This window comes from Geotrypetes seraphini, chromosome 3 (genome assembly GCF_902459505.1).
Source record: "Geotrypetes seraphini chromosome 3, aGeoSer1.1, whole genome shotgun sequence".
Classification (NCBI taxonomy): domain Eukaryota; kingdom Metazoa; phylum Chordata; class Amphibia; order Gymnophiona; family Dermophiidae; genus Geotrypetes; species Geotrypetes seraphini.
The window spans coordinates 276,027,949-276,043,855 of NC_047086.1; the positions used below are offsets into that span (position 1 = coordinate 276,027,949).

General features: G+C 40.6%; 1 protein-coding gene across 4 annotated transcripts in view; it reads left to right on the plus strand.

Annotated features, from left to right (window-relative positions):
- Positions 1-15,907, plus strand: part of BIRC6 (baculoviral IAP repeat containing 6) — a 1,530,571-nt gene that overhangs the window by 759,492 nt on the left and 755,172 nt on the right. For all 4 annotated transcript variants that reach the window (XM_033935681.1, XM_033935678.1, XM_033935679.1 and 1 more), the window contains one exon: positions 1,287-1,424. In XM_033935681.1, the coding sequence (XP_033791572.1) occupies positions 1,287-1,424 (138 nt within the window). The remainder of the gene's footprint in view (positions 1-1,286; positions 1,425-15,907) is intronic.

Below are 15,907 nucleotides of genomic sequence, written 5' to 3' on the forward strand. Positions count from 1 at the left end.
TGTTAGCTCATTACAAGTCTGGCTTTTAGATCCTAACACTTTGTTGGGTCCTGCACGAGGCCACCAGGGCTTCTAAGGTAGCCTGGGAAAGGCATATGCATAGTGGGAGGGTAGTGATTGAGTATGGGGCTGGCAGTTTTGGTTTCGGCTGAAACAGAATGACAAATTTCAGATTCGGTTTTGGCCAAAACTGAAAACCTCAGATTTGGTTGCCCTCTACTGCTAATGTTTTCATCAGTGTCTTGGGTCATGTGAATTTTTGAAATGGATTATATTGGATAAAAGTTAGGGAAACGTTGTGTTAGAACTTGCAATCTGAGAACCAGTGAAGATTGTGGTTAAATCATTATTCTTCTACTAGTGCTGCTTAACCTTGGACAAATCATTTTATCCTCCTCCATTTCTGATATAAACTTGGGGGCCTGTTTACTAAAGATTTTATCCAATTTTAGAACTATGAGAAAAATGTTTAGTAGATTGGATTTAATTTATTATTTTTGATTAACCGCTACTGACAAAAGTATTAATCAATGTACAATAATATATCAGAGTAGAAAACTTCACATATCAGTGGGTTTACAATCTAAGGACCCAAATTTAAATTTAAAGCAAATTTAAAATAAGGGATAGCCTTTGTTCTTTGGTATTATGGGACCTCATGCTTCGTGCAGCAGGGTATGACTCTTCTAATAGAAAGGTTAGCAAAACTAAGGCAATAAAGAAAACTTCTGAAGATTGCTCCTTTTTATTTTTAGGAAATTTCTTGGGTCTTTCTCTGCTTTTCAATTTAAGCAAAGTGGATCTGGAAATGGGAGAAGCATATTTTGAATTATTTATTTACACTTAGAAATTGCTGTTCTGCTTTCTGCAGAGAGGCATGATCACATAAAAACAGTGAGAACAGTGTTAAAAGGCTATTAATGGCATACTGAATGCTTTTGAAAGCAAAGTAGCCTATGCCAGTGCTGACTTTCAGGAAAAGTAGGAATTGCCAGTACTGTTACATGTTGTGTTCTGCCATACAAACATGATTTTGAAAGTGTTTAATAGAAGGAATAACTATAGATCCGTTCTTTTGTCAACACAGGTACCCTGATGTATTTACATGGAAAGCAAACTATGTATTTTTTAAAATTTTGTTTATAAGTGTATGACTAATTTAAAAATGAGTGATGCCAGGAATGTCAGTTGTGGTGTTCAAGTATAGAAGATGTAGATTGGATGTGTTTATTCAAAGACTGCATAAATGAGCGATGGTAATGTCTGGAACCTGTGTGTTTCCATAGGGGTTTTGGACATTCCTATGATTAGCTGGGTTGTCATGTTGGTGTCTCGACTTCTGGACTATGTGGCAACGGTTGAAGATGAAGCAGCAGCTGCTAAGAAGCCGCTGAATGGAAAAGAAAGGGAGCGGTTTGTAGCAGGTATAAAAACAATGTTTTGGTTAACAGGAATTGTAAAAAGTGAGGGAAAGCATTTATATGTCCATTGGTGCAGTGTTTTATAATTTATTTTTTTAAGGCAGTCCATTAGACATAGTAGCAGGAAACATAATAGTATTCAATAATATTAAGGAGTTAAATAATAATTACTTGTGTTAATAGGTCAATTTCATGAAAATACTCCACAAGTTATAGAACCAATATATATATATATCTAAAAAACACAATATGCTATGTAATAGTAATAAATATTCATTAATATAAGTGAAGTGCTCAGTCACCAACCAATCCGTGCATAAAGTACCGTTAAAAGTACAAGCGCTGGTTGTACAGTAGAGACCATCATAGCACTCACAGTCCCTAAACCTTCCTTATACAGTAATAATTGTGAAGAAGAAATGAAAAAACACTTATCTTCAAATAAGCAAAAAGAAGGTAGCAAATGCTTTGTTCAAATCCAGCGCTGGTAACAGATATCCATCTCAATAAAGACTCCCCGAATTTGAAACTCCCATAGCCTCCCTTTGACTCGAGTTTCACAAAAAGCATCATCAGGAAGGGGGCACTGTAAACAGAAAAAGTGCTACAGCTTAAAGATAAAAAACTACAAACTAACTAAATCTCCAACTACACTTTAAACACTACAGTTCAACCAAAATTACCCTCATCCAATTTAAGCATAAATTCATAATCCTTAACTTCATATAAATCTTAATATAGTTTACTCAGCTACAGACTGGAGGCATTCTCCAAACTGGAGATCAGAGCAGACACAGGAGACTTCATTTTGCAAAACTTTATAGACACTCAACAGTCATTCATTTTCTTACAGTCAGTCACACAACCAATCAGAGCGTGTCATGGGAGCCAAGGAAACCCAAACCCTCCCTCACATTAACCAATCACAGCTGAAACCACTTGATTTCCTCATTCAATCCCAGGGGGCCCATGCAAGAAGTTATATATCATGCACACCAAACGTAAAGTTAAGATCCATATTGGGGAACATTTATCTAATATTAGGAGAGAGTGTGGTGCAGTGGTTAAAGCTACAGCCTCAGCACCCTGAGGTTGTGGGTTCAAACCCACGCTGCTCCTTGTGACCCTGGGCAAGTCACTTAATCCCCCCAATGCCCCAGGTATGTTAGATAGATGTGAGCCCGCCGGGACAGAGAGGAAAACCTGCTTGAGTACCTGAATAAATGCATGTAAACCGTTCTGAGCTCCCGTGGGAGAACGGTATAGAAAATTGAATAAATAAATAAAATAAAATAAATAAACGCAAGCAGACACAAGCCCCTTTGGGGGCTCATTTGGTTGATAGGAAGCATTCCATTCATGATTTTCAATACACTGTTCTAAAACAAATTAGTTTACCTAGAAGGGGGATATTTCCCACAGACTTCTGTCTGAGGAATGTAGATTTATTTATGAATGGCAAACTTTGAGCACCCTGGGATTGAATGAGGAAATCGAGTGGTTTCAGCTGTGATTGGTTAATGTGAGGGAGGGTTTTGGTTTCCTTGGCTCCCATGACATGCTCTGATTGGTTGTGTGACTGATTGTAAGAAAATGAATGACTATTGAGTGTCTATAAAGTTTTGCAAAATGAAGTCTCCTGTGTCTGCTCTGATCTCCAATTTGGATAGGAGAATGCCTCCAGCTTGTAGCTGAGTAAGCTGTACTAAGATTTATATGAAGTTAAGGATTATGAATTTATGCTTAAATTGGATGAGGGTAATTTTGGTTGAACTGTAGTGTTTAAAGTGTAGTTGGAGATTTAGTTAGTCTGTAGTTTTTATCTTTAAGCTGTAGCGCTTTTTCTGTTTACAGTGCCCCCTTCCTGACGACGCTTTTTGCAAAACTCGAGTCGAAGAGAGGCTATGGGAGTTTCAAATTCGGGGAGTCTTTATTGAGATGGATATCTGTTACAAGCGCTGGATTTGAACAAAGCATTTGCTGAGCATGTTGGATTTTTTTGTATTACTGCCCCTGTGAAGTCACTTATGTCTATAGAAAATGCAAATCTAGATTCATGTCTAATTCTTGTTAGCTGAAGACAGATGTAAATTACTTTTGGTGCACCAAAGTTAATATTATAGAAAATAGTCAATGACAGATTAATCTTACAGTTAAAAAGAAATAAATTAATTCTTCCCCTACAACAATGTTTTGTACATCCATTAGGCAAATAGAGCCTGATATTTAGACTTAGTTGAATATTGACACTAGTATTAGGATATTCAGGAATAATTAAGCATGAGAAGTTAAAAATTAGAAGGAAGCTGAGCCTTAGTAAAATCTCCAGTCACATGACCTAGTCCACTCAGGATTGATCATCCTCAAATTTAAATGCCATTTAGGTGCCAGAGCCCTTTACCCAAAATATCTTAATAGTTGCTGTGTAGCTCTTATTTTTCTGAGGACAAGCAGGATTCTACTTAACACATATGGGTGATTTCATCTGATGGAGACCTGGCACAAACATTACTCAAAATTCTAGAAATTACAGAAGCCTTTGGTAGTGCCATACCATGCATGCATGGGTGCCTTCCCATCCCATGGGACCAACATTCTCTTGTTTTCCATGGAGCAGAGCAGTCACACTTTTTCGGCTGTCCTCAGTGTAGCTTTTTGTCTTATTTGTGCCTTCCCGTTTGGTAAGTGGGTCCTTTTTAAAAAAAAATACATTTTTTTCCCTGTTCTTTAGGATTTTTTGGCCTGTATAAGTGTATGTTTCCTTTATTTTTGATGCAACTCTATTAGCCCTCTTGGGCCTGAGCACACGGTTGGGTTATTTTTTATTTTTTTCTCCTATAAAAAAAAAGATTTAATCTAGGTCTGTCCATTGGCTTCGGTCCTCATGGCTAGCAAAAATGCATCGGACACTTGGGGGTGTGCTGACATCAAGGTGATCTCCCCCTGTCTTGGCATTGGGCACCAATAGGGCTTTGTTGGATCAAGCATCTTATGACACAACTAGTCTTATAGCCTGTTACATTAACGGGTTCTAGAATATATGTGTGTGTGTCTCTCTTTATTTCTTTCTCTCTCTCTCCTTAGCCGCTTTCTTTCTTTCTGTTTTTCTTTTTCCTTGGCTGTCCATCACCACCCCTTGCCTGCTCGCCCTGTCCATTCTCCCTTCCTTTTACCTCCCCTGTGTCCACCACCACCCTTTCACTGCTCTCCTTATGCAGCAGCAGCCCTTCTCCCTTTGTTTTACCTCCCCCCTGTCCATCAGCACCTCTTTCCTTCTCCCCCTGTCCAGCAGTCGGCGTCCCTTCCTTTTTCTCCCACCCTCCTCCTTCTTATCCCTATCACTTACCTTGCTCTGCCCCTGATCAGAGGTTCCCGACAGTCGCCCAGTTGCACCCATTGGAAAAGTTCCTTCTGCCGCATCTCACACCCCTCCTGACACGACTCCCGCTGTCTTTCTTTCTGTCTGTCTCTGTCCCTGGCCCCCTTTGTCTGTTTGTCTTTCTGAATATCTCCCTGCCCCTGTGTCTTTCTTCTTTTCTTTCTGTCTCCCTTCCTCCCTCTGTCTATCTGTCCGAAGCAGCATTCCCTCCCCCTCCCCCTCCATTTCCCTTCCCCCACACCAGTTCCCTGTGCCTGCATTAGCGTTTCCTCTACCCCCTTTCCCTTCCCACATTCGCGACTACAAACGCGGGCCCGAGTCCTTTGCCGCCCCCCCCCCTTCCCTTCCCGCAGGCCCGACTACACATGGCGATTCAAGCAGCATTTGCAGCAGTCTTCACATGCTGCTTCGGGTGCTTCTACTGCCCTGATTTACTCTGGCACGTCCGGAGCAAATCAGGGCAAGTAGAAGGGCCCGAAGCAGCGTGTGAAGACTGCTGGACACGCTGCTTAAATCGCCAGTCGGGCCCGCGGTAAGGGAAGAAGGGGGGGCGGCAAATGAGTTGCGTCCCGGGCAGCGGAAAGTTGCTGGGCTCCTCGGTGGGGGGCGCTGAGTGACCGCGATCCATCTCCTTCCAGACACACCCCCCTCCGCTGGAGGAATGGATATCGGCGGTTACAGCCGCTGGCTTCGGCGTCTTCTATCCACTGCGGCCAACCCTAGCGGAAAGAGGGCGGCCCGCAGTGGACAGAAGACAGCAAAGCCAGCGTTCTCTTCATTTAAAAGCGGGTGAGCCGGCGAGAAGGAGGAGGTGGTGGTTTTGGCAGTGCGGGAGGGGGGAGTCGCCGGCTGTGCTGTGTTTTCCCGCTCGCAGTGGCGCTGCTGTTGGTGTCAGAGCTCACCGCCTTGGTGGAGAGTAGGGAGGCTGTTGTGAGGTAATATGCGCGCATGCACACTCGTGCGGCCACATCCCGACAGAAAAGGGATCAGGGAACACGCTTGTCACGAGTGCGCATGCACGGGCTAGCATTTTATTATATAGATACCTATGACATGTCAGGATTCTACATTGTCCTTACTGGCACCGAAGGACACTGATGTGCATTGAGCAAATGAGCACGGATATCAGTTTATGAGGCATGGTGTCAGAAGCTCCAGGATAGTGATACTGTTGGTACCTGAGGTCAGCACCCAGAGGACCTCTCCGTGGATTTGGTGCCAATGTGACAGTCTCCTCAGTGCTGGGACTAGGCATCTGACTCAGCTCTATTGATGCAGGCTCTTCTTGCACCAACATCAGCCCTATCTTTACCAATGCCTTCACCCAAGGAGCATCTCTGGGCCCTTTTGCAGAATGATTTTGAGCAAATCTTGGCTTAGCTTGATGCATAGACTTTGACTACATCAATACCAATCATGGCTCCACCCCAGCCGATTTTGATGTCAATGTTGAGTCCATCACCCATTCATCAATGCTGGTACCTTTCTGGTTTTCTGCTTCTGATGTACCTGAAAAAGTTGTTACTATTGAGTTTTTGCCTCTTTAGCAAGTTTCTCTTCTTATTCTTTTTTAGCTGCCTTTATCAATGCTTCATATCTAACAGTGCTTATGTTGCTTCTTGTTTTCTTCATTTGGATCCTTTTTCCATTCTTTCAAGGACATTGTTTTGGCTCTAATAGCTTCTTTCACTTCACCTTTAACCATGCCAGCTCTTGTTTTCTCTTCTTTCCACCTTTGTTAATATATAGAATACATCTGGTCTGGGCTTCCACAATGCTATTTTAAATAATGTTCATACCTGATTTAAAGTCTTAACCTTTGTCACCAATACTTTTAGCTCCTTTTAACCATTTTCCTCATTTTATCGTAGTTGCCCTTTCAAAAATTAAATGCTCCTACAGTAGATTTCTTTAGTGATGCCACTCCAGATATCAACTCAGAGCAGCTTAAATTAAGATGGAGGGGAATGCCAATAGTTGCCCAGTAGCAGATGCTTTGGTGTGGAGTATCCTTGAAGAATTCAGTTGAGTCAGAACAGTTAGGGAGTCCCAACAGAGAGGTTTCAATAATGGTGAAAGAAAGCAATAGTGCTTAAGAGGGAAGCAGAGTAAAGATGTCAAGTTATCCCTGTCATCTTCTCAGCAGCCTGTAGATTCAAGGAAAAACACAATTTAATAATAATAATTTTATTTTTGTATACCGCAGTACCAGAATTGTTCAGAGCAGTTTACATGACAAGAGACTGTACATCTACAGCGAAATTTACAAATAAGTCAATCAATCAATATAACTTAGCAAGTCGGGAGCAGGCAAGAAGGAGATAGAGAGGTTATAAACAAGTCAATCGGCGGCGTGGCTTAGGAAGTCGGGTGTAGGTAGGGAGGAGGTGCAGGTAGGGAGGAGGCAGGTAGGTGGGAGGTGCAGGAAGGTGGGAGGTACAAGGCATAGTTAAAAGTAGAGTTACAAGGAGGGCGGGAGTCAGAGATATTTGTCAAAGAGATAAGTTTTGATTGACTTCCTGAAAGTTTGGTAGGAGGGAGAATTAGAGATGAGAGTGGATAGACATTTGTTCCATTTGCATGCCTGAAATGCCAGGGATCTGTGAAGGAATCTCTTGTAGATGCAGCACTTTAGGGTTGAAGTGTCTGTATGCAAATACTAGAAGTCTAAAAAATAAAGTAGGAGAATTAGAGTATTTAGCACTAAATAATAAGAGAGATAAAAAACAACACAAAGGCATCCAATGAAAACTACAGTATCGCCAAACAAAGCAAAAACAAAAAACAAACCGCAGACTCTTATGTACGAGATGCAGGCAATGTTTATTATACCAAATATTTTATGCAGTTGAAAATACCACCTTATAACAAACCAAGGGACCTGACACAGTCCGTGTTTCGAAAAACACTCCTTCCTCAGAGATCATAATGAAAATAAATATGAAAACTAAGTAGATATGTATAATACGTAAATCAATATAAATTAGTGTGCAAAAAATAATAAATCAAATAAAGATCCATGTGAACAAATATATGAGACCGAATAGACTTATGAGATAAAGAAATGAGGATAATGTGCGAACAGAGTGGAAAAATAATAATTTCACATAAGTATTACAGATACAAAAAATGATAATTTGCTTATGTTTATAAGTGTAAATGTGAAACTGAAACCCAGAAAATATAGATTATTGGAAATGCTCACAAACCTGTGAAAAGTGCAACAATATGCTTAAATGTTATGCGACAAAAACACATGATGTGAAAGTGACTGGCAACAATGCATATACATATACTGAACTTAGGTGAAAACAGAGACCACAAGAGGGTGAGTGAACACAAACTAAAGAAATCTATAAAAAAAAAAATCCTAAATGGAATACCAATAAATGAGTGAAAAGATAAAAGGAGACCTACCATGGTTGCTAAGGTATAAAATAAACCGCAATGAAAGGTATAAAACTGAAGTAAAAGAAAAGAACGAATGAGTAAATTACAGGTCATGACTTTAATCCATATAAAAAATGAAAAAATATATAATTAAAACATATGTAAAAGGTATAAAATGTTTAATAAAAACAGGTTAAGTTATAAAAGTTTTCATATTTATTTTTATTAGGACCTCTGGGGAAGGAGTGTTTTCCGAAACACGGACCTTGTCAGGTCCCTTGGTTTGTTATAAGGTGGTTTTTTCAACTGCATAAAATATTTGATATAATAAACATTGCCTGTATCTCGTACATAGGAGTCTGCAGTTTGTTGTTTGTTTTTGCTTTGAGAGAGATAAAAGAGGCATCTCAGGGACTTGGTGGAAGGAGGACAGTCAATGGGACACGGTTACTTGGGTACATATTATATCACAATGATAGAGTAGATCAAATTGGAGGGGGGGGATGCGTTATATGTTAAAGAGGGAATTGAATCAAACAAATAAACATTTTGCATGACACAGATAGCAGAAATGTCATATGTGAAGGGAAGGAATATACGGGGATGGTTAAACTAAAGTAAATCTTTTAAGTTTATAGGGGTAAGATTGTGGAACTCCCTCGTTGGGCAAACACAGAAATGTAGTGATAGGGACATATTTAGAAAACTACTTAAAACATAATTGTTTGTAAACACGCTTCTTTAAGTAGTGATTTTCCCTGTTTGCTGATTTTCCGAGAAATTTGATTATCTCTTGTTCATTTGTTTTATTTGTTGTAAAATTTGATGTATGTAACATTTTTGTAAACTGTTTTGGTTTAAAACGGTACAGAAAATTTTAAAATAAATAAAATAGACCAGGTCATCTCCAAGAAAATGGAGCTCAACGCGGTTAATAATCATATAATAAAAATGATGAAGAGAAAAAATAGCCCAAGGTCATAGAGATGACATTGAGAAAAAATTAAGAGGAGTGGGTCTTTAAATATTTTGAAAATAATAATGTTTCAATGTTTTATGAAATAATTGAAAAGAGTTTAGATCTCTTATCATAAGTGGAATTGTATTCCAACTCTTTGATAATTTAAAATATATGAATTCACTAACTTTCCTACAGATCTGATTCCCTTAAAAGAAGGGAAGGAAAGTTTTAATCTGAGTATTTTGCACGAAGCTAGATCTTTTGGGCATTCCAAATTAACGGAACCAAAGGTATAAAAATACCGAATAAAATTTTAAAGACAATGCATGCACATTTAAATTGAATCCTGAAATAAACAGGGAGCCAGTGAAGTTTTTCCACCAGAGGAGATACATGATCAAACTCCTTTTTCCCAAAAATCAATTTGGCAACAGAATTTATGGTTATACATCGTCCCCCAGGACAGAATAAATAGACAGATGAAATGTTTCAATAGATTAGGAAAGCTGGCAAATTAAGCAGCAGTATAATGATGGGTGATTTCAGCTACCACTTAAATTTACTAATTTATCCCAAAAAAATCTGAAAAATAAGGCAAAAACCCTGACACCACTATCACTCATACAACCTTATTAGAGACCCCAAAAAATGGGAGAAAAAGGCCTCAGGCTTCATATAGCCATCCAAAAAAGCTCCCAGTTAGAAATATTTTTCAAACCACTTTCTCTTTTAAGGTCTCCAAAGTTGCTATTTCTTAAGCGCTAGAGTTTAGACTTATCTTCCATAAAGCCAGTATCAAAACATTGAAACCAAACATTTATCTTGCTTATGAATCTGGTCTGCCTATCAGTGTTTTACCACAAGCTGTAACCTCGGCAGCATTTCCAACTGCTGATACTCTGTTAGTCCAAGCAATCAGCAGAGATCCAACAGTTGGAAACGCTGCAGAGGTAATCTATGGAAATACTTTTTTACAGAAAGGGTGATAGATGTGTGGAAAAGTATCCTGGAAGAGCTGGGCAAAATACTAGAAACAATTATAAAAAATAAAATTGTGGAACATGTAGATAAATGAGAGAGTCAGAATGGGTTCAGCCGAGGGAGGTCTTGCCTCACCAATTTGCTTGACTTCTTTGAAGGTGTAAATAAGCATGTGGTTGAAGGCGAGCCGGTTGATGTAGTATATCTAGATTTCCAGAAAGCTTTTGACAAAGTTCCTCATGAGAGTTTCCTGAGAAAATTAAAGAGACATGGGATAGGATGCCACCTTCAGCTGTGGATTAAGAATTGGTTATTGTACAGAAAACACAGGGTAGGGTTAAGTGGTAGTTTTTTTCAATGGAGGAGGGTAAACAGTGGAGTACCACAGGGATCTGTATACCAGTGCTATTTAACTTATTGATAAATGATCTGGAAATTGGAACTACGAATGAGGTGATTAAATTTACAGATGACACTAAACTGTTCAAAGTTATTAAAATGCATGTGGACTGTGAAAAACTGCAAGAAGATCTTAGGAAATTGGAAGACTAGGCGTCCAAATGGCAGATGAAATTTTAATGTGGACAAATGCAACGTGATTGCACATTGGGAAGAATAATCCAAATCATAGGGTCCACCTTGGTCAGCACTCAAGAAAAAGATGGGTGTCATTGTAGACAGTACGCTGAAACCTTCTGCCCAGTGTGCGGTGTGGGTAAAAAAGCAAAAAAGATACTAGGAATTATTTAAAAAGTGATGGTAAATAAGGCTATAATGCCTCTTTATCGCTCAGTGGTGTGACCTCACTTTGAGTACTGCATTTAGTTCTGGTCTCCTTAGCTCAAAAAAGATGTAGTGGCAATAGAAAAGGTTCAAAGAAGAGCGACCAAGATGATAAAGGTGATGTAATTCCTCTCGTATGAGGAAAGACTAAAGAGATTAGGGCTCTTCAGCTTGGAAAAGAGACAGCTGAGGAGGAGATATGATTGAAATCTGCAAAATCCTGAGTGGTGTAGAACGGTACAAGTGGATCAGTTTTTTACTGCATCAAGATTTACAAAGATTAGGGGACATTCGATGAAGTTAAAGAGTAATACTTTTAAAAATAATTAGAGGAAATATTTTTTCACTCAGTGAATATTTAAGCTCTCGAATTTATTGCCAGAGGATGTGGTAAGAGCAGTTAATGTAGCAAGTTTTAAGAAAGGTTTGGACAGATTCCTAGAGGAAATGTTTTTAGACTGTTGTTGAGACTGGCATGAAAGAAGCCATTGGTTGCCCGGGATTGGTAGCGTGAAATGCTGATACTCTGGGTTTTTGCCAGATACTTGTGACTTGGATTGGCCTCCATGAAGACGGGATACTGGGCTAGATGGATCATTGGTCTGACCCAGTAAGGCTATTCTTATGTTATGATCACTGTTTCCCAGCAGACCGAGCACCGTTACCACTTGTACGATGACCTACATTCTGCTAAGGACTAAATCTAAAATCACACTTCCTCTTGTTGATTCCTGAACCAGTTGCTTTAAGAAGTGTTTTAGCCTAGATTGATGTTTTAGGTTGTATTTCAGGGCATAATATTAGATTAGGGCACAAATAGCTGTTGAAAGGCTCTGGTGTTAATTTAATTCCCTCTCGTGCACCCCAAGACAGAGCTTTTTGATTTATAGACTCTTCAGCCAACCAGGAACATGGCAGGATTTTTCTGCCCTTTCTTTATTCTTCCAGGTTAAGTACACAGTATGGCTGGGAAACATCATATCACCAAAGCTGCTGCTCAGGTTACAACTTCAGTCTCTGTGGAGACAGAAAATGTTACCAAGGCAGAGGGAGTGGTTCCTTGTGCAAGCTGTCTTTAGCTTGAATTCCTCATGAAGGAAGTAAAGGAACTGAGAGAGGAGGTGGCAAGATTGAGAAACATCTGTGAGAATGAGAGGTACATCGATGAAATGGTTGATGAGGCGTCAAAGATTTCCAGCAGTGTGCTGAGGGAAGACAGCTGTACACAGATTACAGAACACTGCAAGATTGATACTGTGACTCCCCCCGCCCTTGATCTGAAGAACCAGTATGCTATCCTGGAAGTGGAGGAGATAAGAGCATCCCAAGGAGAAGAAGGATCAAAGCTTGAAATCCCAAAAATTACTGGATCCGTGACCACTAGGAGACGTAAGGTAGTGGTAGTTGGTGATTCCCTTCTAAGGGATATAGAAGCATTCATTTGCAGACCAGACATGATGTCATGAGAGGTATGCTGTCTGCGTGGTGCCAAAATCCAAGATATTACAGAGAGCTTGCCGAGATGCTGCTCATCTACGTTGGCACTAACGATACTTCCAGGTACCCCTGCAAACGTATCAAAAGTGACTTTGTGGCTCTGGGAGAGAAGGTGAAGCAGTCAGGTATGCAGGTGGTTCCTTGGCCATCCTCCCTGTTGAGGGTAAAGGCCAGGGCAGAGAAGCTTGCATTTTGGAGATGAATGTGTGGCTACGTGGATGGTATGGTTGAGAGCATTTTAACTACCTGGACCATGGGATGATTTTCCAAGGGCTGCTGAACAGGGATTTTGTGCATCTATCAAAGAAGGGAAGAAGTGTCTTCGGCAGCAGGCTGGGTAATCTACTGAAAGGGCTTTAAACTAGAAATGATAGGGCAGGGTGATCAAAGCCCCCGGGTGAATATAAGCCCTCAGGTAAGTAAGTCATTGAATACCTCTACACGGATGGGAAAAGGGGGGTGATGTCTGGAAATCAGTATATACTAATGTTCAAAGTATGAGAAACAAGATTCTGGATCTAAAAACTGTGATGGAAGAAGATGAGTTGGATATAGTGGTGATCACGGAGAACCATGACTGGGAAGTAGTTATACTAGGCTATAATCTGTTCAGGAAAGTCAGGGTAGGAAGAAAAAGAGGGGGTGTAGCGTTATATGTTAAAGATCATATTAAAACCACACAATTACAGGATCTACAGTGCAAGGAGGAGGCACTGTGGATCAGTTTAGAAAGAGGGAATGTTGAATTTATTTCAATTGGTGTGATATACAGGCCTCCTTCTTAGACGGACGAAGTGGACAGAGATTTAATATAGACATTTAAATTTTAACATGCTGGATGTTGATTGGGGTATCCCTATTGCAGGGTCTTCTAGAAGTAGGGAGATCCTGGATTCTTTGCAAGGAGAACTGTTACAGCAGTTGGTAATGGAATCCATGCAGGATGAGGTCATACTGGTCTTAGTGCTTACAAACGGGGAAAGTGTTTCTAATGTTACAGTGGGTGATCATCTGGCATTTGGTGATCACTACATGGTATGGTTTAATATTAAAATGGGTATAGAGAGGGCTCATTCAAAAGCAAAGGTTGTAGACTTTAATAGCAAAGGCTCTAGCTTTGTTTGGATGGGGGGGATTACTTCAAGGAATTGTTGTCTGGAAAGAGTGGAAATGCAGTGGGCAAAACTGAAAGGAGTAATTGTAAGGGCAACAAACCTTTTTGTGAGGCAAGTAAATAAAAGTAAGAGGAAAAGCCGCTTTGGTTCTCAAAAGTAGTAGCTGATAAGATAAGGAATAAGAGGTTAGCTTTTATAAACCACAAAGCATCACAGAAAGAGGAAGGCAGGCAAAAATATCTGAAAAAGTTAAGAGAATATGGTCATGTAGTCAGGAAAGCAAAGATGCAAATGGAAGAAAAAAATAGCTGACACGGTAAAATGGGGAGACAAGACATTTATTAGATATATTAGTGATAGGAAGAAGTGCAAAAATGGCATTGTGAGATTCAAAGGTGAAGGAGAGGAATATGTAGAAGGTGATAAAGAAAAGGCTGAATTGCTTAAGAAATATTTCTGTTCTGTGTTCATGGCTGAAGCACTGGAAGCGGGACCACAGAAGACAAACATGAATAGGGATGGAGGAGTGGTAGACTCTGATCGAATTTCAAGGGTTGTGTTCATGAGGAGCTAACTAAAATAAAGCTAGACAAAGTAATGGGGCCAGATGGTGTACATTCAAGCTGAGGGTGCTGTAGGAACTTAGGGAAGTTCTGGTGGCTCCGCTGACTGACCATTTCAATGAGTCTCTAGAGTCGTTAGTGGTACAAGAGGACTGGAGAAGGACAAATTTGGTCCCTCTACCCAAAAGTGGAAGTAAGCAAGAAGCAGGGAATTACAGGCCGGTAAGTCTACAGTTCAAGGGCATGCTCCAGAGCCAGTAAGTCCGAGTTTTCTCACACAATGCCACAGCTGTAGCCTATATCAATCAACAGGATGGCATCAAGATCACACTTCTGCGGCAGGAAGCTCAACTACTCTTTGACTGGGAAGAAAAGCATCTTTTGGCAATTTCAGCAGTAAACGTCATAGGTGTGAAAAACGTGCAGCTGGTAAAGTTTAGATCCGGAAAAATGGTCTCTGTCCCAGAGAGCCTTCCTGAGTATAGTGGACAGACATTTGACCTTAAGGCGTTGATATCCAACGAGAAAGCCCCTTGTTTCTTCAGCTGCCGTCGCTAATCAGGAAGCGAAGGATTGGATGCCCTGGTGCAGCCATGGTCACAAATGGGCCTTCTTTATCTCTTTTCTCCATGGCTCAAGATAGGCTGTCTTTTGAGATGACTCATTGGGGCCAAGTAGTTCTAGTAGCAGCCTTGGTATGCGCTGCTGGATTGGGGGTCTCAAACTTCCCTGTTGCTCACTCCTTCTCACATTGGGTCCCATAGCCCTGCAGGATCCGTACTTCTTTGGTCTTACAGCCTGTATCTTGAGTACGAAGATTTAGTGTGCAGAGGTTGCGCCACAGCAGTAATTGCAACAATCTTGCGCAGTAAGAAGTTAATGGTGGCACATAAGTGAAGGCTTGGAGATGTTTGCAAAATTGGTGTTCTCGGCTTCCTGAAGATTCAAGCTCAATGTCGATTACCCTTGTGCTCACCTTCCTGAGGAGCTCTTTGGCCACCTATTCGGATGTGGTCAAGTTTCTAAGGGGCATGATACGGCTTTGCGCTCTATTGTGTCAGACATTCCCGACTTGAAACCTCAATCTAGTTCTCTGTTCGCTTGCTAGTCTGTCCTTTGAGCTGTTGGACTGTGCTGCTTTGATGGATCTCACCGTCAAAATGGTCTTCTTGGTGACCATTACATCTGTCTGCAGAGATCCATTTCTTCAGATTACAGTTTCCTGCGTGTTCCTGCATACTGTTCCCTCATTTTTTCAAAGGTGGTCTCTAGTTTCCATATCAACCAGGAGGTACGGTTGCCTGCTTTTGAACTCTAGGGTTCGGGCAATCATTACAGGGTGATGAAATCACTGGATGTGCGCAGACTTTTACAGAATTTCTTAGAGGTTATCAGTGATTTTCATTTGACCAATTATCTGTTCATGCTTGTGAGTGCTGCCTGCAAGGGCAGACTGGCTTTGAAAGCCACCATTTTCAGATGGATTTGCATGGCTATTTCATCTGCTTATGTTGGAGTCGGAAAGTGTCCTCCTCTTTCAATAAAGGCGCGCTCCACACAAGGCATTGCTTCCTTGTGGGCAGAATCTTCGGCATTTCCCCTTAAGAGATTTGTAGAGCTGCTCTCTAAGAGAAACATCAATGCCAGACTGAAGTTTGCCAGAGAGAATGTAGGCAAACACCAGAACATCTGTTCTATAGACAGAGGAGTCTAAACTTGAATTATTTGGACACCAGAAAAGAAAACATGTTTGGTGTACACCAAATACAGCATTCCAGGAAAAAAACCTCACCAACTATGAAACATGGAGATGGAAG